The sequence below is a fragment of the Pseudophryne corroboree genome, chromosome 2 (assembly GCF_028390025.1).
Source record: "Pseudophryne corroboree isolate aPseCor3 chromosome 2, aPseCor3.hap2, whole genome shotgun sequence".
Classification (NCBI taxonomy): Eukaryota; Metazoa; Chordata; class Amphibia; order Anura; family Myobatrachidae; genus Pseudophryne; species Pseudophryne corroboree.
Genome location: NC_086445.1, coordinates 114,362,669 through 114,387,025, shown reverse-complemented (window position 1 = coordinate 114,387,025; position 24,357 = coordinate 114,362,669). Strand labels below are relative to the sequence as shown.

Sequence of the window (24,357 nt, the reverse complement as noted above, 5' to 3'; positions counted from 1 at the left end):
CCCGATCTCAAGACCAAGCCCAACCCAGAGATGTTATTCTCCGCTGCCACTATTATTCGGCTAAAGAGGACTTGCTCCGGGAGACTAGAAAGCTTCCCAAGCTGGATTTTCTAGGACATTCCCTTCAAATATTTCAGGACATTGCTCCTAGTACACTACTTAAAAGAAAGGAATTCCGTCCCATCACTATGGCTCTCCGAGATAAGGGCATTCGATATAGATGGGGATTCCCCTTCCGCATACTTGTGTGGCATCATAACCGCCTCCACTCGGCTAGGGACCTAGCTGAAGCTAAAGATCTCCTACGCAACCTAGGCGTTACCCCGTCTCCAACTATGCCCGAGTCTCCGATGCGGATAAATGAGGCTCCTCCTGTAGAATCGACCGACACTCCGAGACGCTCCCTGAACCGTGACTGGACACGAGTTCCCTCAACACGGAAATCCGCCTCTGTTGGTCGCGACTCCTGAGGACAGTCCAGTCTAAATGTTATTTTATTCTTCTATTCTATATTGCCTATTTGTGTGTCTATCTCTTTCAGATGTGGCTTCCCCCTGCTTCCGTCCCAACAACGTCCCGCCTCCCCGTTCCCAATGCACCGCCATCTAGGTGCGTCAATCTAGGTTGGCCGCTGTTATTTCGTTAGATAACATAGGGGAGGGTGGAGTTGGGGAGCAGATGTCTACGCATATATCCCTCCAAATGTAGATTCCCAGACTTGGGGCACTGAGATGAGTGCTCGTTACCCCTGATGCGTCTGGCTTGGCCAGGCCGCGTCCCCACAATTGGGTCTTATACCCTAGTCCGGTCGTTGTCACCTGGTGACCCCTTATGGTTTCCCCCTGACCGGCACGTATGGCCAGATGCCGTTTTTTCTGGTCTCCAACCTTCCTCTTTTCCCTGTCTCTCCCATGTTTTGTCCTCCCTGTTTCTATCTCTATCTTGGTATCTGTGTTTTTTCTTTTCTTTTGTCCGTCTATGCATAAATACCAACCATATACTGCACACATTTATACTGTTTTTGTCCTGGTTTTTCGTAGAGTTGCGGTGTCTGGAGGGAGGTGGTGAAGCGTTTCGGGATCCGGTCGGACATGGCTCTTAAAGTCTATTCGCACAACGTCAAAGGTTTGAACAGCCCTAACAAACGCACCAAACTATTCCTCTCCCTTAAGCAGGCCAAGGGAGATTTAGTTTTCCTACAGGAAACTCATTTTAAGAAATCCCTACACCCCGACCTAAAATCCAAAGCTTACCCCCTTACGTTTCATGCATGCGATGCCACACATAAGAAGAGGGGGGTCTCCATTCTGATAGCTGCTCACCTCACGTTTGAATTGCTGGACAGTCATGCAGATAAAGCAGGTAGATGGCTTATCCTAGTGGGGAAGCTGAATGATAGCCTATGTACCCTAATTAATATATACGCCCCAAATCAAAATCAAGCTACATTCTTCAGGAGACTAAGTGCACAGCTGACTAGTCTCGGTAGAGGAGAAGTCATCATGGCTGGAGATTTTAATGAGGTACTAGATGCCTCCCTAGATAGGTCATCCCCTCCCCGTCCTCGGTCCCTTCACTACCCCCGTCCGACTTTGGCGTCTCTTGCTTTACTAGACCTTTTGAAAACCCACTTGCTATTCGATTCCTTTAGGGTATCTGAACCACTGACCAGAGACTACACCTTCTATGCCTCTGTACACAAGACCTACTCTAGAATTGACATGATCCTACTCAGCCGGGATATATCCTCTAAATTGAAATCTGCCGGTATTCTCCCTATGATATGGTCAGACCACTGCCCAATCACTGCCGAACTCCAATCCATCACCCCACGCCCTCCCCCCGTTTCCTGGCGTCTGAACGACTCCATCTTACATAGCCAAGAAGTCACCACTCAAATTAAAGACTGCCTTGCCGATTACTTCCTTCTCAACGATCTCCCGGAGATTTCCCCAACTACTCTGTGGGAAGCACACAAAGCTGTCCTACGAGGCCATCTGATAAGCCAGGCTAGATTTAAAAAATCCCGGGAGCTCAGCTTCCTTTCCCTCTCTACGAAACTCCAGGCCCTTGAGCGTCAGCATAAACTATCTCCTACTCTGTCTAACCTAGAGCCCCTACTAGAGGCTAGGAACGCAATGTCACTTTCTCTGTCGGAACGCACGGCGAAGACTCTTCAGAGGCTTAGCCAGACCTTCTACGAGAAAGGCGACAAAGCCGACAGAATCTTGGCATCTCGCCTTAGGGCACAAAGATCCCGTAACAATATCTTAGCGGTAAATACCGAATCTGGTGAACTCACATATGACCCAGGGGGTATAAACAGGGTGTTCCGAGATTATTACACCAAACTATATAATTTAAACCCCAAGACCCCAAGCCCCAGCCCTCCTGATGCGTTAATCTCAGAATTCCTACGCCGAGCCGATCTCCCCCAACTATCTGTCACTGACTCTGCGGATCTGAATAGAGACATCACGGAGGAGGAAATATTGGCCGTCCTGAGAAACCTTAAATCTTCTAAAGCCCCAGGCCCTGATGGCTTTTCGGCTTCATATTACAAAAAATTTGCCCCCTTGTTGGTCCCCCATCTGCGGGTACTGTTTAACGCAGTCCTACATGGCGCCCCATTTCCAAGTACTATGCTGGAGGCCAGAGTAATAGTTATACATAAAGAGGGCAGAGACCCACGAAATTGTGCTAATTATCGCCCCATATCCTTATTGAATCTTGATATTAAAATATATGCAAAGATCTTGGCCACCCGCCTTAACGGTGTGCTATCTGAACTGATACACTATGATCAGGTGGGATTTATCCCAGGACGCCAGGCCAGAGACAACACTAGAAAAGCGATTGACATTATACACCTGTTGAATAACAGGCAAACCCCATCTATTATCCTCTCCCTTGACGCTGAGAAGGCGTTCGATCGTATCTCTTGGCCGTTCTTATTGCAGACTCTTCAGGCGTTCGGGATATCGGCGGAATTTCTGACTGGGGTCTCTGCACTCTATTCCTCCCCAATAGCAAAAGTCCTTACCAACGGGATACTGTCCCCCTCCTTCCCATTGGCTAATGGAACGAGACAGGGATGCCCTCTCTCCCCCCTGGTGTTTGCCATGGTCATTGAACCATTGGCAGCCATGATAAGGAAGTCCGGCAGTGTTCGGGGAGTGCAGATGGGCTCACAGGAGTCTAAGATCTCGCTATTCGCCGACGATGTTCTACTATCTCTAACCCAACCGCAGTCTTCCCTACCCGCCCTATACAGGATTATAGAGGAATATGGTTCCCTTTCGGGATATAAAATAAACTATTCTAAATCGGAAGCCATGTTGCTTCATGTCCCTGGAGACCTCAGGCGCTCCCTGCAGTCCTCCTTTGACCTACGATGGCAGACTAATAAGATCAAGTACCTAGGTGTCTATATTACCTCCCATTATAACTCCCTATACTCTGAAAATTTTCCACGAATACTGAGCAAGATCAAATCAGACTTGACAAGATGGAGGACGCACATCATATCCTGGCTGGGTAGGATAATTGCCCTCAAAATGACAGTTATGCCACAACTTCTATATCTTTTCCAAACCCTGCCTGTGAGGGTCCCGGAGAAGGTCCTCAGGGATGCCCAGGCCTCATTTGTGAAGTTTGTATGGAACGACAAACCTCCACGGATTGCCTTTAATGTACTTAGGCTCCCCCGCTCTGCGGGAGGCCGAGGATTCCCCGATATCAAACTCTATTATCTGGCTAGCCATCTCAGCCAAATGGTGGCCTCATTTGCACCCCGTGGCTGTATCGCCTGGGTTGATCTTACCGCACTTTCTATGGGAATCCGTTCACTGGCTTCGCTGTGGGGCCTGGGCAAACCACACCAGTTGGCTCGCAGAGACATTTCTCCCTCCCTTAAGTTTCACCTATCTACCTGGCACAAGTCTATCACGAAATACCGTTTATCTTCCCCACACTCCCCTCTTACTCCCCTTTGGGACAACCCAGATTTCCCCGCCGGGGTCCCTCCTCGTAAGTTTACATCCTGGTTTAATGCCCGGATCCTTGTGGTCCACGACTTATCCCTACATGGCCAATGGATGTCATTAGATGATATTAAATTCAAATTCCCCTCACTGTCCCCTCCCTTCTTTGAATATTTCCAACTCCGCCACTTCCTCCTATCCCTGCCACAGGCCGACGCCCAGCGGGACCTTACACCCTTTGAGTCTCTATGTCTTGCAAAACCCATAAGCAGAGGCCTAATCTCGCAAATATATACCCTGTTGGTTGGGACCTCCTCTGGACCGCAGACCCGCCACGAGCGGGAGTGGGAGAGGGACTTGGGCCCCCCCCCCCCCGACGAATCCTGTTGGGAGGAAGTACGGGAGGGCATCGCTAAAAGTTCGATCTCTACCCGACTTAAGGAGACATCCTATAAATTGTATTACCGGTGGTATTATACTCCAGACAAACTATCTCGGATGTTCCCCTCTGCCACCCCGGTATGCTGGCGGGGATGCGGCCTACGAGGTACTCTCCTCCATATCTGGTGGACATGCCCACGTATCGTTATCTACTGGGAAAAAGTGCTTGATATATTGAACTCGTTAGCAGGGCTTAAGCTTACACTAGATCCATGGATGTTTCTACTGGCCCGTCCGCACCCGGACCTTGACCCCCTATTGAATAAATTATTTTCCCATATATTAGTAGCGGCTAAATCTTTGATTGCCAAAAACTGGAAAACCGCCGCCCCGCCCACGATTCCTGCCCTGAACAACCATATCTGGTTCGTAGCCAATATGGAAAAAATCACCTATTACCTGCATGACTGCCCCCACAAATTTGAATTAGTTTGGGGTCCATGGTTGACCACGCGGTCTCCCTCAATTTAAGATTCAAACCTGGCCTCTAACCCCATCTCATCGAACTCCGAGTGGGACGCACTCGGGCCCTCCTTCCGGACACCGCTCTGCACTCTCGGTACCTGTGTGTCTCTGCACTGTTACATATCCTGCAGGTATGCCTATTCTATGAGTAGTGTATATAAATATTGTGGATACTTCAGCTGTTGTGCTCCCACTGTAGCATAGAACGGATATGTTGTCCCCTTTCTCCCCTTTTTTTTTCTTTGTTCCCCCTCCCCCCCTTCCCGTTACCCGCTGATGTTCCCATTTTCCCCATTTATACGCTCCCCATTCGAGGAGAAATTTTGTTTATCTGTTTAACTATATACAAAATAATTGGAAAACTGACGCCTTGAACTGTTATGTACATTTTATTATGCCACTGCTTTTGTACCATGTGTATAGATCTTTCAGTCTCTCTTGGTGTAAATAAAGAAAACTGTTAAAAAAAAAAATATATCAACATCAAAAGATTAAAGAAGGAGAGTACAGGCCACTTAAAGGACAAGCAGGGAGTCTTAATCAAAAACGATAATGACATTACGGACGAATTAAATTAGTTTTCTAATCGGTATTCACAAGAGAGGACCAGATGCAGGGATTAACACACAATCTCAACAAAGATAATGTCTCACTGCTAAGTGCTTATTTAAGTGAAGAGGTTGACTGTGACCGATTAAAAAAAAAGATTAAGATTAATAAATCACCTGGTCCCGACGGAATTCGCCCAGGGGTTCTCATGGAGCTTCACTCTAAACTAGCAAGACCGCTATTTTTGATCTTCAATGACTCACTCACATCAGGCATGGTTCCCAAAGACTGGCGTATAGCGGAAGTAGTGCTGATATTCAAAAAGGGGAGCAAAGCTGAACTGGGTAATTATAGACCAGTTAGTCTTACATCTATAGTGGGGAAGGTACTGGAAGATATACTAAGGGATGTGGGGCTAATTCAGGTTGGATCGCAAATCGCCTGTACTGCGTATGCGCCTGCACTTTCTGCGAGGGGCGGCAAAAAATGAGATCACCTCTGCCTGTGAGGGGGGGGGGGGCAATGCACCGTTTCCAGGGAGGAGACGGAGAGTTGTGGGGGCGGAGCAACGTGCACAGGGGCGTGATTGCGGCAGCTGCATCAATAATTTTTATGATGAAGCAGAAATTGCGAAGCGATCACAATTTCTGCTTCATCAAAGGGGGAGGCGCCGATCAGCATGCTGGGCGGCCTTGCCCAGCGATGGGCGCACCCAGCATGCAATCCAAAGGATAGCTAATTCTGCTGGTTAGCAGAATTTGCTATCCTTACTGAATTAGCCCCAGTATACAGAAGTTCATTGAAGCCAATAAGGTTATTAATAGGAACTAAAGATGTGCAGCGGGCATTTTTCGTGTTTTGACTTTTGGATTCGGTTCCGTGGTCGTGTTTTGGATTCGGACGCATTTTGGCAAAACCACCCTTTCGGATTTTTGTCGGATTCCGATGCGTTTTGGATTCGGGTGTTTGCACCGAGGTCGCTGGATGACTAAGCTAAGCGACCCAAGAGGGCGGCACAAACACCTGGCCCATCTAGGAGTGGTACACATAAGGGAAATGGGGGGTAAGGATGTCCTCTGCACTAGAAAGGTATTGATATTTTTAGTTTAAGTGAAAATTTCCCCAAATTTTATGATTACAAGGAAGTTTTATTACCATTCATCATAGGGGGTGCTGCCATAAACAATAAGTTACAGAACAACACAGAACAGAGAAAGATTGTCTCTTTGTTGGCGCACTTAGAAGAAAAAAGAAGAGAATGTATTTACATTTGCTACGAATAACTAGTTTGTTTTAAAAATAACTTTTATTAATACCATCTTAAAATGTTGCAATTGAGAAATATAAATATGAAAAAATGTATACAAATTCGTGTAAATTCCGTGAATAAGTTCACTGGTGCAAATAAATAGAAAACTGATTCACAATGCCTGGTTTTTCTGCTCAGTTAATTACATCAGAGTTTTGTGGATCGTGGATATTGCACGGTAACTGTATGTAGGCTTAAATATTATAAGCTCCCACCAATGTGGTTGTCTGGACCTCTTACTGCTGACAGCTGACCCTGTTACACCTTCGTATTATTGTTCATATATAATAAGAACACAAATGATTATCATAATCGACATTGGTATTAGTCCCTGAATATTATGACTCCAACTGTTGTGTGTAAGCTAGGTCCCATCAATTATGCAGGATGGTCCATTTACCCCCCTTCCCATACCAAGTGGATAATTATGAATGTAGATATTTAATTATAGGCAATTGCCACAATTCTCCGCATCCGGATTCCCCGTAAATACTGTAGGGGTTATTATATCCAGAGTATAATCCAAGATCACAAAGGCTATATTGCCTGCCACTAGATATGGTGGGAAACTATATCCCAAAATTTTTTTAATGTTTGGGGTTTAGAAAAGATATCGCCAATTATGATCCTAAGTACAGTAATTTCTAACCGTGTACAGATGGAAGAGAATTCAAATCATAAGCAATAAACCCATCTTATCGTCTAATGTGTATGCTTCAGATTTATTAGTAGCCACTGCGCTTATATCAATTGATTGATAGGACCCTAATGTATGGGTTCAAAATGCGGGCTCCACATCTAACGGTGCTACCTGGCCTAGAACTTAGTAGCTAGGTCTACAGCAGGCCTTGTTAAAGCGATTGCGAAACGTGCACGTCGGCGTTTCCAAACGGTGCTGACAAGTCCGCTCGTACTGACCACAATTGTAAAAAATATGCTCGAATAAATTTACAAGATAGTGTGGATAGATGAGAAATGGAAGATATAGCAATGTTATGTAGGCAATGTTAAGTAGGGAGTATGCAAATGCCAGATTAGCGCAGCCACTGCATTAATGACATAGAGAGTACAGAAAGTCAGATACGGGGACCAGATAATTAACCACTATATTAACGGCAATAAAGTCAGATACGAGGACCAGTAATTTTAGTGATCAGACTTGACTAGGCAACAGCGGACCATAAGTAACCTTTAGGATTTGTAATAGAACACAGGTGTGAGGCACGAATCAATCTTGTTTTGCCTATTGAACAATACCAAAGGGACTGCTAAGATTTAATTACTGATATTGCAGGTTAGAATACCCTGCACAGCCGCGCCGCTCTGCCTCTATGTTGAGATCTCTGCGATACGTGCCAGATAGGAATCCTTTCAACACAGCTTTTACCCATTAATATCATTGGGGTACGGCTTTATTGACACAGATAATATTGTACTTAAGCTATCTACTAGCACATATACGGTGTGGGACACGTTGATTCCTAATTAACGGCACGCACAGACCAGCAAGAATATCCCATGAATCTGTTAGGAGTGTGCAACCCGCTATAATAAAGATATATTTATCTGATTAAAATAATTACATAGGGTGCCCCTCCAGCATAAATCGAATAGGTTCTTAGTGAAATCTCATTATACCTGCTGTAGACCTAGCTACTAAGTTCTAGGCCAGGTAGCACCGTTAGATGTGGAGCCCGCATTTTGAACCCATACATTAGGGTCCTATCAATCAATTGATATAAGCGCAGTGGCTACTAATAAATCTGAAGCATACACATTAGACGATAAGATAGGTTTATTGCTTATGATTTGAATTCTCTTCCATCTATACACGGTTAGAAATTACTGTACTTAGGATCATAATTGGGGATATCTTTTCTAAACCCCAAACATTAAAAAAAAATTGGGATATAGTTTCCCACCATATCTAGTGGCAGGCAATATAGCCTTTGTGATCTTGGATTATACTCTGGATATAACCCCTACAGTATTTACGGGGAATCCGGATGCGGAGAATTGTGGCAATTGCCTATAATTAAATATCTACATTCATAATTATCCACTTGATATGGGAAGGGGGGTAAATGGACCATCCTGCATAATTGATGGGACCTAGCTTACACACAACAGTTGGAGTCATAATATTCAGGGACTAATACCAATGTCGATTATGATAATCATTTGTGTTCTTATTATATATGAACAATAATACGAAGGTGTAACAGGGTCAGCTGTCAGCAGTAAGAGGTCCAGACAACCACATTGGTGGGAGCTTATAATATTTAAGCCTACATACAGTTACCGTGCAATATCCACGATCCACAAAACTCTGATGAAATTAACTGAGCAGAAAAACCAGGCATTGTGAATCAGTTTTCTATTTATTTGCACCAGTGAACTTATTCACGGAATTTACACGGATTTGTATACATTTTTTCATATTTATATTTCTCAATTGCAACATTTTAAGATGGTATTAATAAAAGTTATTTTTAAAACAAACTAGTTATTCGTAGCAAATGTAAATACATTCTCTTCTTTTTTCTTCTAAGTGCGCCAACAAAGAGACAATCTTTCTCTGTTCTGTGTTGTTCTGTAACTTATTGTCTATGGCAGCACCCCTATGATGAATGGTAAAATAACTTCCTTGTAATCATAAAATTTGGGGAAATTTTCACTTAAACTAAAAATATCAATACCTTTCTAGTTCAGAGGACATCCTTACCCCCCATTTCCCTTATGTGTGTTGTATAAACAGGACATGCACACTTTAACAAACCAATCATTTCAGCGACAGGGTCTGCCACACGACTGTGGCTGAAATGACTGGTTGGTTTGGGCCCCCACCAAAAAAGAAGCAATGAATCTCTCCTTGCACAAACTGGCTCTACAGAGGCAAGATGTCCACCTCCTCCTCATCCTCAGATTCCTCACCCCTTTCACTGTGTACATCCTCCTCCTCACAGAGTATTAATTCGTCCCCACTGGAATCCACCATCACAGGTCCCTGTGTACTTTCTGGAGGCAATTGCTGGTAAATGTCTCCACGGAGGAATTTATAATTCATTTTGATGAACATCATCTTCTCCACATTTTCTGGAAGTAACCTCCTACACCGATCGCTGACAAGGTGACCGGCTGCACTAAACACTCTTTTGGAGTACACACTGGAGGGGGGGCAACTTAGGTAAAATAAAGCCAGTTTGTGCAAGGGCCTCCAAATTGCCTCTTTTTAATGCCAGTATATGTACGGACTGTCTGACATGCCTACTTGGATGCTGTCACTCATATAATCCTCCACCATTCTTTCAGTGGTGACAGAATCATATGCAGTGACAGTAGACATGTCAGTAATCGTTGGCAGGTCCTTCAGTCCGGACCAGATGTCAGCACTTGCTCCTGACTGCCCTGCATCACCGCCAGCGGGTGGTTTTGGAAATGTTATCCTTTCCCTGGCAGCTCCAGTGGTGGTAGAAAATGAAGGAGGAGCTGTTGGCGGGTCACGTTCCACTTGACTTGACAATTGTCTCAACAGCAGGTCTTTGAACATCTGCAGACTTGTGTCTGCCGGAAAGAGAGATACAACGTAGGCTTTAAACCTAGGATCGAGCACGGTGGCCAAAATGTAGTGCTCTGATTTCAACAGATTGACCACCCGTGAATCCTGATTAAGCGAATGAAGTGCTCCATCCACAAGTCCCACATGCCTAGCGGAATCGCTCAGTTTTAGCTCCTCTTTCAATCTCTCCAGCTGCTTCTGCAAAAGCCTGATGAGGGGAATGACCTGACTTAGGCTGGCAGTGCCTGAACTGACTTCACGTGTGGCAAGTTCAAAGGGTTGGAGAACCTTGCACAACATGGAAATCATTCTCCACTGCACTTGAGTCAGGTGCATTCCCCCTCCTTTACTTATATCGTAGTCAGATGTATAGGCTTGAATGGACTTTTGCTGCTCCTCCATCCTCTGAAGCATATAGAGGGTTGAATTCTACCTCGTTACCACCTCTTGCTTCAGCTGATGGCAGGGCATGTTCAGGAGTGTTTGCTGGCGCTCCAGTCTTCGGCACGTGGTAGTTGAATGCCGAAAGTGGCCCGCAATTTTTCGGGCTACCGACAGTATCTCCTGCACGCCCCTGTCGTTTTTCAAAAACTTCTGCACCACCAAATTCATTGTATGTGCAAAACATGGGACGTGCTGGAATTTGCCCACATGTAATGCACGCACAATATTGGTGGCGTTGTCCGATATCACAAATCCCCAGGAGAATCCAATTGGGATAAGCCAATCTGCGATGATGTTCCTCAGTTTCCGTAAGAGGTTGTCAGCTGTGTGCCTCTTATGGAAAGCGGTGATACAAAGCGTAGCCTGCCTAGAAACGAGTTGGTGTTTGCGAGATGCTGCTTCTGGTGCCGCCGCTGTTCTTGCTGCGGGAGGCAATACATCTACCCAGTGGGCTGTCACAGTAATATAGTCCTTAGTCTGCCCTGCTCCACTTGTCCACATGTCCGTGGTTAAGTGGACAGTGGGTACAACTGCATTTTTTAGGACACTGAGGACACTTTTTCTGACGTCTGTGTACATTCTCAGTATCGACTGCCTAGAGAAGTGGAACCTAGATGGGATTTTGTACCGGGGACACACTACCTCAAGCAATTCTCTAAGTAACTGTGAACTAACGGTGGATACCGGACGCACGTCTAACACCAACATAGTTGTCAAGGCCTGAGTTATCCGCTTTGCAACAGGATGACTGCTGTGATATTTCATCTTCCTCGCAAAGGATTGTTGGACAGTCAATTGCTTACTGGAAGTAGTACAAGTGGTCTTCCGACTTCCCCTCTGGGATAACGATCGACTCCCAGCTGCAACAACAACAGCAGCGCCAGCAGCAACAGCAGCAGTAGGCGTTCCACTCAAGGATCCATCGGAGGAATCCCAGTTAGGAGAGGACTCATCAGACTTGCCAGTGACATGGCCTGCAGGACTATGGCGTTCCTGTCTAAGGAGGAAATTGACATTGAGGGAGTTGGTGGTGTGGTTTGCAGGAGCTTGGGTACAAGAGGAAGAAGGGATTTAGTTGTCAGTGGACTGCTTCTGCTGTCACCCAAAGTTTTTGAACTTGTCAATGACTTCTGATGAATGCGCTCCAGGTGACGTATAAGGGAGGATGTTCCTAGGTGGTTAACGTCCTTACCCCTACTTATTACAGCTTGACAAAGGGAACACACGGCTTGACACCTGTTGTCCGCATTTCTGTTGAAATAATTCCACACCAAAGAGGTGATTTTTTTTAGTATTTTGACCAGGCATGTCAATGGCCTTATTCATCCGACGGACAACAGGTGTCTCCCCGGGTGCCTGACTTAAACAAACCACCTCACCATCAGAATCCTCCTCGTCAATTTCCTCCTCAGCGCCAGCAACACCCATATCCTCATCCTGGTTTACTTCAACAGTGATATCTTCAATTTGAATATCAGGAACTGGACTGTGGGTGCTCCTTCCAGCACTTTCAGGGGGCGTGCAAATGGTAGAAGGAGCCACCTCTTCCCCTCCAGTGTTGGGAAGGTCAGGCATCGCAACCGACACAATTGGACTCTCCTTGGGGATTTGTGATTTAGAAGAACGCACAGTTCTTTGCTGTGCTTTTGCCAGCTTAACACTTTTCATTTTTCTAGCGGGAGGATGAGTGCTTCCATCATCACGTGAAGCTGAACCACTAGTCATGAGGAACATAGGAGAGGGCCTTAGCCGTTCCTTGCCGCTCCGTGTCGTAAAATGGCACATTGGCAAGTTTACGCTTTTCCTCAGACGATTTTAATTTAGATTTTTGGGTCATTTTACTGAACTTTTGCTTTTTGGATTTTACATGCTCTCTACTAAGACATTGGGCATCGGCCTTGGCAGACAACGTTGATGGCATTTCATCGTCTCTGCCATGACTAGTGGCAGCAGCTTCAGCACTAGGTGGAAGTGGATCTTGACCTTTCCCTATTTTACCCTCCAAATTTTTGTTCTCCATTTTTTTAATGTGTGGAATTATATGCCAGTAAAATATCTGGAATTAGACGGCAGTAATGTCTGGAATTAGATACCACTAGATAGATACCAGATACCACTGTGACTGGAATGATGATGACCTATGCACAGTGACAGGACACTACCACAGCACCCTACAGCAGCAAGATGCAGCACAAGACACTGTACTAGTATTACTAATGTAGTATTACTGAGCACCACAAGACAATGAGCAGTGATACTGAGCACTGCTGATACTGAGCACTGATGATACTACGGAGAACTGACACTGAGCAGCACGATTAGCACAAGACACTGTACTAGTATTACTAATGTAGTATTACTGAGCACCACAAGACAATGAGCAGTGATACTGAGCATTGCTGATACTGAGCACTGATGATACTGAGCACTGATGATACTGAGCACTGATGATACTATGGAGAACTGACACTGAGCAGCACGATTAGCACAAGACACTGTACTAGTATTACTAATGTAGTATTACTGAGCACCACAAGAAAATGAGCAGTGATACTGAGTACCGCTGATACTGAGCACTGATGATACTGAGCATTGATGATACTATGGAGAACTGACACTGAGCAGCATGATTAGCACAAGACACTGTACTAGTATTACTAATGTAGTATTACTGAGCACCACAAGACAATGAGCAGTGATACTGAGCACTGATGATACTGAGCACTGATGATACTGAGCACTGATGATACTACGGAGAACTGACACTGAGCAACACGATTAGCACAAGACACTGTACTAGTATTATTAATGTAGTATTACTGAGCACCACAAGAAAATGAGCAGTGATACTGAGCACTGATGATACTGAGCATTGATGATACTATGGAGAACTGACACTGAGCAGCACGATTAGCACAAGTCACTGTATTAGTATTACTAATGTAGTATTACTGAGCACCACAAGACAATGAGCAGTGATACTGAGCACTGATGATACTGAGCACTGATGATACTGAGCACTGATGATACTATGGAGAACTGACACTGAGCAGCACGATTAGCACAAGTCACTGTATTAGTATTACTAATGTAGTATTACTGAGCACCACAAGACAATGAGCAGTGATACTGAGCACTGATGATACTGAGCACTGATGATACTGAGAACTGATGATACTATGGAGAACTGACACTGAGCAGCACGATTAGCACAAGTCACTGTATTAGTATTACTAATGTAGTATTACTGAGCACCACAAGACAATGAGCAGTGATACTGAGCACTGATGATACGGAGCACTGATGATACTACGGAGAACTGACACTGAGCAGCACGATTAGCACAAGTCACTGTATTAGTATTACTAATGTAGTATTACTGAGCACCACAAGACAATGAGCAGTGATACTGAGCACTGATGATACGGAGCACTGATGATACTACGGAGAACTGACACTGAGCAGCACGATGCAGCACAAGACACTGTACTAGTATTATTAATGTAGTATTACTGAGCACCACAAGACAATGAGCAGTGATACTGAGCACTGCTGATACTGAGCACTGATGATACTACGGAGAACTGACACTGAGCAGCACGATTAGCACAAGACACTGTATTAGTATTACTAATGTAGTATTACTGAGCACCACAAGACAATGAGCAGTGATACTGAGCACTGCTGATACTGAGCACTGATGATACTACGGAGAACTGACACTGAGCAGCACGATGCAGCACAAGACACTGTACTAGTATTACTGAGCAGCACAAAAGTACTCTGGAATTGTCACCACCAGATACCACTGTGACTGGAATGATGATGAACGATACACAGTCACAGGACACTACTACCAGAGCACCCTACAGCAGCAAGATGCAGCACAAGAGAGACACTGTACTAGTAACTATTACTGAGCAGCACAAAAGCACTCTGGAATTGTCACCCCCCAGATACCACTGTGACTGGAATGATGATGAACGATACACAGTCACAGAACACTACTACCACAGCAAGCTACAGCAGCAAGATGCAGCACAAGAGAGACACTGTACTAGTATTACTGAGCAGCAATTAGCACTGATACTGAGCACTGATATTGAGATTTGACACTGAGAGAATGTAGCCACGTCCTCTCTGTACCCTCTACAATGCACGAGTGAAAATGGCGGCGATGCGCAGCTCTTTATATGGAATCCGAATCTCGCGAGAATCCAACAGCAGGATGATGACTTTTTGCCTCGTTCGGGTTTTCAGAGTCAGGCGGGAACAACCGAGCCTGGCTCGGACCCGTGTAAAACATGTGGAGTTCGGGGGGGGGGGGGGGGGGGGGGGGTCGGTTCTCGGAGAACCGAACCCGCTCATCTCTAATAGGAACCAACATGGATTTGTGAAGGATAGATCATGTCAAACAAACTTACATGTACTAGGCTTTTATGAGACGGTTAGTGCGTACCTTGATCATGGTAAGGAGGAGGATGTAATCTTTTTAGACTTTGCTAAAGCTTTTGACACAGTACGCACATGAGACTTATCTATAAGTTACAAGAACTAGGGCTAGGGAGCACAATATGCACTTGAGTCAGAAATTAGATAATAGGAAGCAACGCGTTATGGTAAATGGAACTCTTTCAAATTGGATTGAAGTACTAAGTGGCGTGCCACAAGGGTCTGTACTTGGACCACTATTGTTCAACATTTTCATTAACAATCTAGCCGTAGATCTAGAGATCTTACCAAATTGAGTAAGGTTATAAATACGGAGGGAGAGGCTGAGTCTCTTCAGAATGACTTCGTTAAACTGGAAGCATGGGCAGCAAAATGGAGAATGAGCTTCAATACAGACAAGTGTAAGGTAATGCACTCTGGTAGCAAGAGCAAAAATAACACCTACATACTAAATGGGGTAAAATTAGAGGCTCCTGTACTGGAAAAGACTTAGGTGTTCACATAGATAGCAAACTAAGCAGCAGTACCCAAAGTAGGATTGCAGCAAAGAAGGCAAATAAGATATTAGCATGCATAAAACGGGGAATTGATGCAAGGGACGAGAGTGTTATACTCTCATTATATAAATCCCTAGTGAGGCCACATCTTGAATACTGTGTACAATTTTGGGCAACATACTACAAACAGGATATCCTGGAGCTAGAAAAGGTTCAGAGGCGGGCGACCAAACTAATTAAGGGGATGGAGACGCTAGAATACAAGGAAAGGCTTGCAAGGCTAGGCATGTTTACACTGGAATAGAGGAGTGCATGATGGGAAAATGATCAACATTTAAAAATATATAAGGGGACAATACACAGAGCTTGCGGGGGATCTGTTTTTGGTAAGATCAACACAGAGGACATGTGGACACCCGCTTAGGCTGGAGGAGAGGAGATTTCACACACAGAGACGTAAAAGTTTCTTCACGGTAAGGACAATATGTGTTTGGAATTCCCTGCCTGAGAGAGTAGTACTAGCAGACTCGGTCAACACTTTTAAGAATGGGCTAGATACGTACCTAATGGATAATGATATACAGGGTTATGGTGCGTAGTCATGCACTATAGTTATTTTTAAAAAAAAGAAAGAGGAATAAACACAACGGCCGACAGTAGCAACAGACAAAATTAGTCCTAAAAATAATACAGCGTAGGAGACCACAAATAGGTTGAACTCGATGGACAAATTGTCTTTTTTAAACTCAGAAACTATGTACCAGCCAATCACCTCCTGTAAGTTTTCAAACAGTGGGGTAAATTTACTAAGATGGGAGTTCTATTTAAGATGGGATGTTGCCCAGAGCAACCAATCAGATTCTACTTCTCATTTATCTAGCACCTTCTAGAAGATAATACCTGGAATCTGATTGGTTGCTATGGGCAACATCCTATCTTAAATAGAACTTCCATTTTAATAAATTTACCACAGTGACATGGCAGTTAGGAGCTGATTGGCTGGTACGTTATCACTCTCCACTTTGTCACTTTTTAAGGCTTAGTACATCTGGCCCTTTATCTCTTTTCACTTTATCTCTCTCTCCAAGGCTTAATAAATAGACCCCTTAATCACTACATCCCAAAACCCAACCATATTTAAAGTCCAAAACAGATCTATGAATACAAATATACAGGAAGAAGCTATTTTATCTGGAAACTTGAATGTTCCAAAAAGAAGAAAAAAAATACCTTAATAATGGGTGATCTTTGGTGATAAAACATATACAGTACGTCGTACACACAAGCCACGATCTCCAAGCAGCTACTTTTAGACCGAGACTCTGTCTGTAGTGTTACAGGTCAAAGCTCCTAATTTACCAGCTTGACATGCTATGCTTATATGTAGAGACCTGACATTATGGGGCTGATTCAATTGCTGGCAATGCCGGTGATGCACTGCTACAACGGCGTAGGAACGCCAGCAATGGCACACCAAATTGCTCCGATTTCACACAGAATTCTATTTTTTGTTGTTGTTCAGTCCCATTAAGGTTTGTGCAAAAATACAGGATCTCATGGGTCTCATGGCTACAGTAATTGCAGTATAGGCGTGCACTGTATCACACAGTAGTAAAAGACAATCAGGTGCGCAATCAACAGCAGCCGGTAAAGGGAAGGTCAATTTCCCTAAAGGGACAAACAACAAGATAAAAGTAAACCAGCGCTGGCAGTTTTATGAAAAAATTAAACGGCTTGTTTCTAGTTAGAAAACCACATTTATTAAAAATAGACACAGTGGGGGATATTCAATTGTTTGAAAAGTCAGTTGGGTGTCTGTTTTTTCCTATCTAATAGACAGGGGGGGAAAAGACACCCAACCTACTTTTCAAACATTTGAATTCCCCCATTGATTCTAAAAATTCAACATTCATACAGATTTTTCATAATCAATAAAAAGCCAGAAATGGTTGTACATTGTAAATCAAATTGCCATAGGTCTCCATTGAAACGAAACTGGCTAGGACTGATTCATATATTCAACAATCTTGTCATGGCTGATGATAACAATACCGGAATTGTAACTTGTCAATGTCCCGATAAATCGGTGTGATGTTAGTTATCGGTAGGCCAGAAGCACTACAATACAGAGAACAATACAGCAGGGGATTAAGTCATTACAGCAGGGGTTAAATCCGACTGGCCAGTCTCAGTTAATCCTATTAAAGGTCAAGACAAATGTGGACCCATCTGTATGTCACATTATATTACTAATGGGATCCAATCGACTCTCTCAAATATGTTTTTTTTGTAATAATTTCTATGGACGGCTTGTTTTATTAGCTTAGTATTGATTGTGACAGGTGAAATTGATCTAGCCACTCAATAGGGTTTATAAAGGGATTCTAATGGCCATTTGACATATGCTCCTGAGGAAGCTGGACACATTACACCAGCGAAACGCTTCTTGCCATTCTGGGACTTACATAACATCCTTTGGCTGAACGGGACCCCTTCTACCTAGAGGATTCATTCCAAGCTGAGGAATAAGGGGACTGCAAACCTGCTTCTGGCCTACCAGTAACTAACATCACACAGATTTATCGGGACATTGAAAAGTTACAATTCCGGTATTGTTATCATCACCCACGACAAGATTGTCGAATATATAAACAGTCCTAGACAGTTTCGTTTAAATGGAGACCTATGGCAATTTGATTTACGAAGCACAACCATTTCTGGCTTTTTATTGATTATGAAAAATCTGTATGAATGTTGAATTTTTAGAATCACTGTGTCTATTTTTAATAAATGTGGTTTTCTAACTAGAAACAAGCCATTCCATTTTTTCCATAAAACTGCTAGCGCTGGTTTACTTTTATCATGCACGGTATCACCCAGACCACCCACAATTCAGTCAAGCCCATATGACCATTGAATAACACAGATTATAAACTCTTACCATCTGATGGCTCTGATGTTCTCCCATTATCCTCTTGGATATCCTCAGGCTGAGTAATTATAGATTCCATCGGTGATCTTAGATTGTCATTGCTATTGCAAAACTGAACAATGTATCTCATTTTTACTTGATTTGCATTATACACCACAAACTCATCGTCCTGAAAGTAGAAAACAGGTGGATACTGTAAATGCATTATCCATGTGGGTACTTTGGAGGCCAGCAGAATTTATACATGGAGAGGTGGACAACTGAGCCAAAAGAGCGACACTGGAAGTAGAGAGAGACATGCGGATTTGTGAGGCTTCAATTATATTCTTTGTAAAAGAGATATTACACCCTGTTACTGTAGTAGGCTGTATCTATGTGGCTACATGAGAACCTCTATGACACTGCATGCAATGATCATCTTATAGTAGTGAAGGGATACATACAGTCCACTGTGCCTTTACCTGTGGCCCACAGCTTCATCCTATATATGGGTCCATTGGTTCCTCACTCAGCTTTATAACCTGTCAGCCCAAGCTCTTATTTCCTACTTTATGCCCCACCGGCCCTTGCTCTTAATAAAAAGATGGCACAGCAGGTGAAGCTTTGCAGGTCATTGATCAAAATTTGAACTCAATTTTTGCATGGGCCTCTGCCTCAGTACAACGCAACACCAGCAGCACATCTGAGATCAGAGAAGGAAGAACGTGCATCAGAGGAAGAGGAGAATGCAGCCAGCAGCACATCTGAGATCAGAGGAGGAAGAGCGTGCAGCTTGCATCACATCTGAGATCAGAGGAGGAGCCTGCAGCACCTCTGAGAACAGAGGAGAAGCGTGCAGCCTGCAGCACATCTGAGATCAGAGGAGGAGGAGCCTGCAGCACATCTGAGATCAGAGAGGGAGGAGCACGCAGCCTGCAGCCCATCTGAGATCAGAGGAGGAGGATGTGCAGCCAGCAGCGCCCATATGAGATCAGAGGAGAAGCGTGCAGCCTGCAGCACATCTGAGATCAGAGGAGGAGGAGCCTGCAACCTGCAGCACATCTGAGATCAGAGGAGGAACGTGCAGCCAGCAGCGCACATATGAGGTCAGAGAAGGAGAAGCGTGCAGCCTGCAGCACATCTGAGATCAGAGGAGGAACGTGAAGCCAGCAGCGCACATATGAGATAAAAGGAGGAGAAGCCTGCAGCTTGCAGCACATCTGAAATCAGAGAAGGAGGAGTGTGTAGCCCACAACACATCTGAGATCAGAGGAGGAGGAGTGTGCAGCCTGCAGCACATCTGAGATCAGAGGAGGAACGTGCAGCCAACAGCGCACATGTGAAATCAGAGGAGGAGAAGCGTGCGGCTTGCAGCACATCTGAGATCAGAGGAGGAGGAGCATGCAGCCTGCAGCACATCTGAGATCAGAGGAGGAGGAACATGCAGCGTACAGCACATCTGAGATCAGAGGAAGAACGTGCAGCCAGCAGCGCACATATGAGATAAGAGGAGGAGGAGTGTGTAGCCAGCAACACATCTTAGATCAGTGGAGGAGGAGTGTGCAGCCAGCAGCACATCTGAGATCAGAGTAGGAGGAACGTGCAGCCTGCAGCACATCTGAGATCAGAGGAGGAGGAACGTGCAGCCTGCAGAATATCTGAGATCAGAGCAGGAGGGACATGTAGCCAACAGCCAATCTGAGATCAGAGGAAGAGGAATGTGCAGCCTACAGCACATCTGAGATCAGAGAAGGAACGTGCAGCCAGCAGCGAACATATGAGATCAGAGGAGGAGAAGCGTGCAACCTGGAGCACACCTGAGATCAGAGGAGGAGGAGCATGCAGCCTACAGCACATCTGAGATCAGAGGAAGCGGATGTACAGCCAGCAGCACCACATCTGAGAACACAGGAGGATGTGCAGCCAGCAACACACCTTAGATCAGAGGAGGAGGAACTTGCAGCCTACAACATATCTGATATCAGAGGAGACGGATGTGCAGCCTGCAGAACATATGAGATCAGAGGAGCATGCATCCTGTAGCACATCTGAGATCAGAGGAGGAGGAGGAACGTGCAGCCTACAGCACATCTGATATCAGAGGAGGAACGTGCAGCCAGCAGCGCACATACAGTATGAGATCAGAGGACTAGAAGCGTGCAGACTGCAGCACATCTGAGATCAGAGGACTAGAAGCGTGCAGACTGCAGCACATCTGAGATCAGAAGACTAGAAGCGTGCAGACTGCAGCACATCTGAGATCAGAGGACTAGAAGCGTGCAGACTGCAGCACATCTGAGATCAGAGGACTAGAAGCGTGCAGACTGCAGCACATCTGAGATCAGAGGACTAGAAGTGTGCAGACTGCAGTATATCTGAGATCAGAGAAGAAGGGACATGCAGCCAGCAGCACATGGACTCAAAGTAACGGAAAAAATAACAACCTTACGTTAGAGAAGGCTGGTTATTTTTCTTTTTGTTTACAGACAATTCTTTACTTGGCACTTTTTTTTTGGTAGGAACATATTTTTATTATCTTTTTGTAAAGTAATTCAATAAAATGACTAATGTTACTTACTATAAAATCTGATTTTATCGAGTCCTCAAGTCGGACACCATGTACACTGTCAAAGCCATGGGGTGGTTCAGTGATAGTGTAATCTCTCTTATAGATAGGTTTGATATTACCTAAGGCCACATCACTTAGCACCATGAGCCGTGCTCCAATCATGTCACTGGGCTTTGCGTATTTTACACTTGTGCTGTATGAAAACAAGGAAATCAGGTTAGCAAGACTGAGCATACAGAAATGCTGTCATTTTTATTAAGATGAAGGTATATCGTAGCCTAGTTGAACAGGGAATAGCGCACACTTTGCTGCTTGGAGTATTCTATCTACAGATCGCTCATGCTCTATATTTATTTCTCCCATGCTCATGGCTGTGGAGACATCCAATGGGGCCCAGGCACTAAGGGGGCGTGACCAAATCTGGGAGGTGTGGCCCCACCCCCTTTAAAAATAATAATTGTAAACTACTCTGCATTGCACCACACTCTGCAAAGGGGCACATTTAGCCTCTGCAGAGCTCCCCCAACAGGTACGGGTACCCACTTCCGCCCCCTCTGCACCCCTGCCCATGCTATGTTTGGTCTCAGACTCACACTGCAAATAGGACATGCTATATCCAAATCAGTCCATGGTTTATGCCAAATTCTCATGCATACAGTCAGCAGTTATTTCAATAAACCCTATTTGCAATGCCAGTTAACCTAGAATGACCAACAAGTAGGAGCAGCGCAGAACAAAGGTACCATGAGCAACAACCCCCATATCACATGTGAATAAGTGGACATGTAAACACCATGCACCCCTGTTACACTGCATGATGCTTGATCATCAACGTTGGAAAAGACACCACAGAAGTTACAACAGAATGCACAGATATAATGATAATACAGTTTTTTTCAAACCTTATTGAGTCGCTGAAATAAATGCCGCTTCCAAGGTTTCCAATATCAGTCCTCTGCAAACCACATTCTTCTACAATAATTTTTGGCAACATTAACCCACTGGAGAGAAAACACAAGAGCATACATGACTGCATACATACAACACATGTTCAAACAAAAGAAACCCATAAAAAAAAATAAGAATTTACTTACTGATAATTCTATTTCTCATAGTCCGTAGTGGATGCTGGGGACTCCGAAAGGACCATGGGGAATAGCGGCTCCGCAGGAGACTGGGCACAAAAGTAAAAAGCTTTAGGACTACCTGGTGTGCACTGGCTCCTCCCCCTATGACCCTCCTCCAAGCCTCAGTTAGGATACTGTGCCCGGACGAGCGTACACAATAAGGAAGGATTTTGAATCCCGGGTAAGACTCATACCAGCCACACCAATCACACCGTACAACTTGTGATCTGAACCCAGTTAACAGCATGATAACAGAAGGAGCCTCTGAAAAGATGGCTCACAACAACAATAACCCGATTTTTGTAACAATAACTATGTACAAGTAATGCAGACAATCCGCACTTGGGATGGGCGCCCAGCATCCACTACGGACTATGAGAAATAGAATTATCGGTAAGTAAATTCTTATTTTCTCTAACGTCCTAGTGGATGCTGGGGACTCCGAAAGGACCATGGGGATTATACCAAAGCTCCCAAACGGGCGGGAGAATGCGGATGACTCTGCAGCACCGAATGAGAGAACTCCAGGTCCTCCTCAGCCAGGGTATCAAATTTGTAGAATTTAGCAAACGTGTTTGCCCCTGACCAAGTAGCTGCTCGGCAAAGTTGTAAAGCCGAGACCCCTCGGGCAGCCGCCCAAGATGAGCCCACTTTCCGTGTGGAATGGGCTTTTACAGATTTTGGCTGTGGCAGGCCTGCCACAGAATGTGCAAGCTGAATTGTACTACAAATCCAACGAGCAATCGTCTGCTTAGAAGCAGGAGCACCCAGCTTGTTGGGTGCATACAGGATAAACAGCGAGTCAGATTTTCTGACTCCAGCCGTCCTGGAAACATATATTTTCAGGGCCCTGACTACGTCCAGCAACTTGGAATCCTCCAAGTCCCTAGTAGCCGCAGGCACCACAATAGGCTGGTTTAAGTGAAAAGCTGAAACCACCTTAGGGAGAAATTGAGGACGAGTCCTCAATTCTGCCCTGTCCGTATGAAAAATTAGGTAAGGGCTTTTATAGGATAAAGCCGCCAATTCTGAGACACGCCTGGCTGAAGCCAGGGCTAACAGCATTACCACTTTCCATGTGAGATATTTTAAGTCCACAGTGGTGAGTGGTTCAAACCAATGTGATTTTAGGAATCCCAAAACTACATTGAGATCCCAAGGTGCCACTGGAGGCACAAAAGGAGGCTGTAGATGCAGTACTCCCTTGACAAACGTCTGAACTTCAGGAACAGAAGCCAGTTCTTTTTGGAAGAATATTGACAGGGCCGAAATTTGAACCTTAATGGACCCCAATTTGAGGCCCATAGACAGTCCTGTTTGCAGGAAATGCAGGAAACGACCCAGTTGAAATTCCTCTGTAGGGGCCTTCCTGGCCTCGCACCACGCAACATATTTACGCCAAATACGGTGATAATGTTGTACGGTTACATCCTTCCTGGCTTTGATCAGGGTAGGAATTACTTCATCCGGAATGCCTTTTTCCTTCAGGATCCGGCGTTCAACCGCCATGCCGTCAAACGCAGCCGCGGTAAGTCTTGGAACAGACATGGTCCCTGCTGGAGCAGGTCCTTTCTTAGAGGTAGAGGCCACGGGTCTTCCGTGAGCATCTCTTGAATTTCCGGGTACCAAGTCCTTCTTGGCCAATCCGGAGCCACGAGTATAGTCTTTACTCCTCTCCTTCTTATGATTCTCAGTACTTTTGGTATGAGAGGAAGAGGAGGGAACACATACACTGACTGGTACACCCACGGTGTTACCAGAGCGTCCACAGCTATTGCCTGAGGGTCCCTTGACCTGGCGCAATATCTGTCCAGTTTTTTGTTGAGGCGGGACGCCATCATGTCCACCTTTGGTTTTTCCCAACGGTTCACAATCATGTGGAAGACTTCTGGGTGAAGTCCCCACTCCCCCGGGTGAAGATCGTGTCTGCTGAGGAAGTCTGCTTCCCAGTTGTCCACTCCCGGAATGAACACTGCTGACAGTGCTATCACATGATTCTCCGCCCAGCGAAGAATCCTTGCCACTTCCATCATTGCCCTCCTGCTTCTTGT

At 45.0% G+C, this 24,357-nt stretch overlaps 1 protein-coding gene across 3 annotated transcripts in view; it reads right to left on the bottom strand.

Moving 5' to 3' along the window:
• The window catches only part of PARP4 (poly(ADP-ribose) polymerase family member 4), a 281,821-nt gene that overhangs the window by 184,821 nt on the left and 72,643 nt on the right, over positions 1 to 24,357 (bottom strand). For all 3 annotated transcript variants that reach the window (XM_063951625.1, XM_063951623.1, XM_063951624.1), the window contains exons 12-14: positions 22,082 to 22,180; positions 21,189 to 21,372; positions 18,641 to 18,800 (exon numbers count right to left, since the gene is read on the bottom strand). In XM_063951625.1, coding sequence (XP_063807695.1) covers positions 18,641 to 18,800; positions 21,189 to 21,372; positions 22,082 to 22,180 — 443 coding nt within the window. The remainder of the gene's footprint in view (positions 1 to 18,640; positions 18,801 to 21,188; positions 21,373 to 22,081; positions 22,181 to 24,357) is intronic.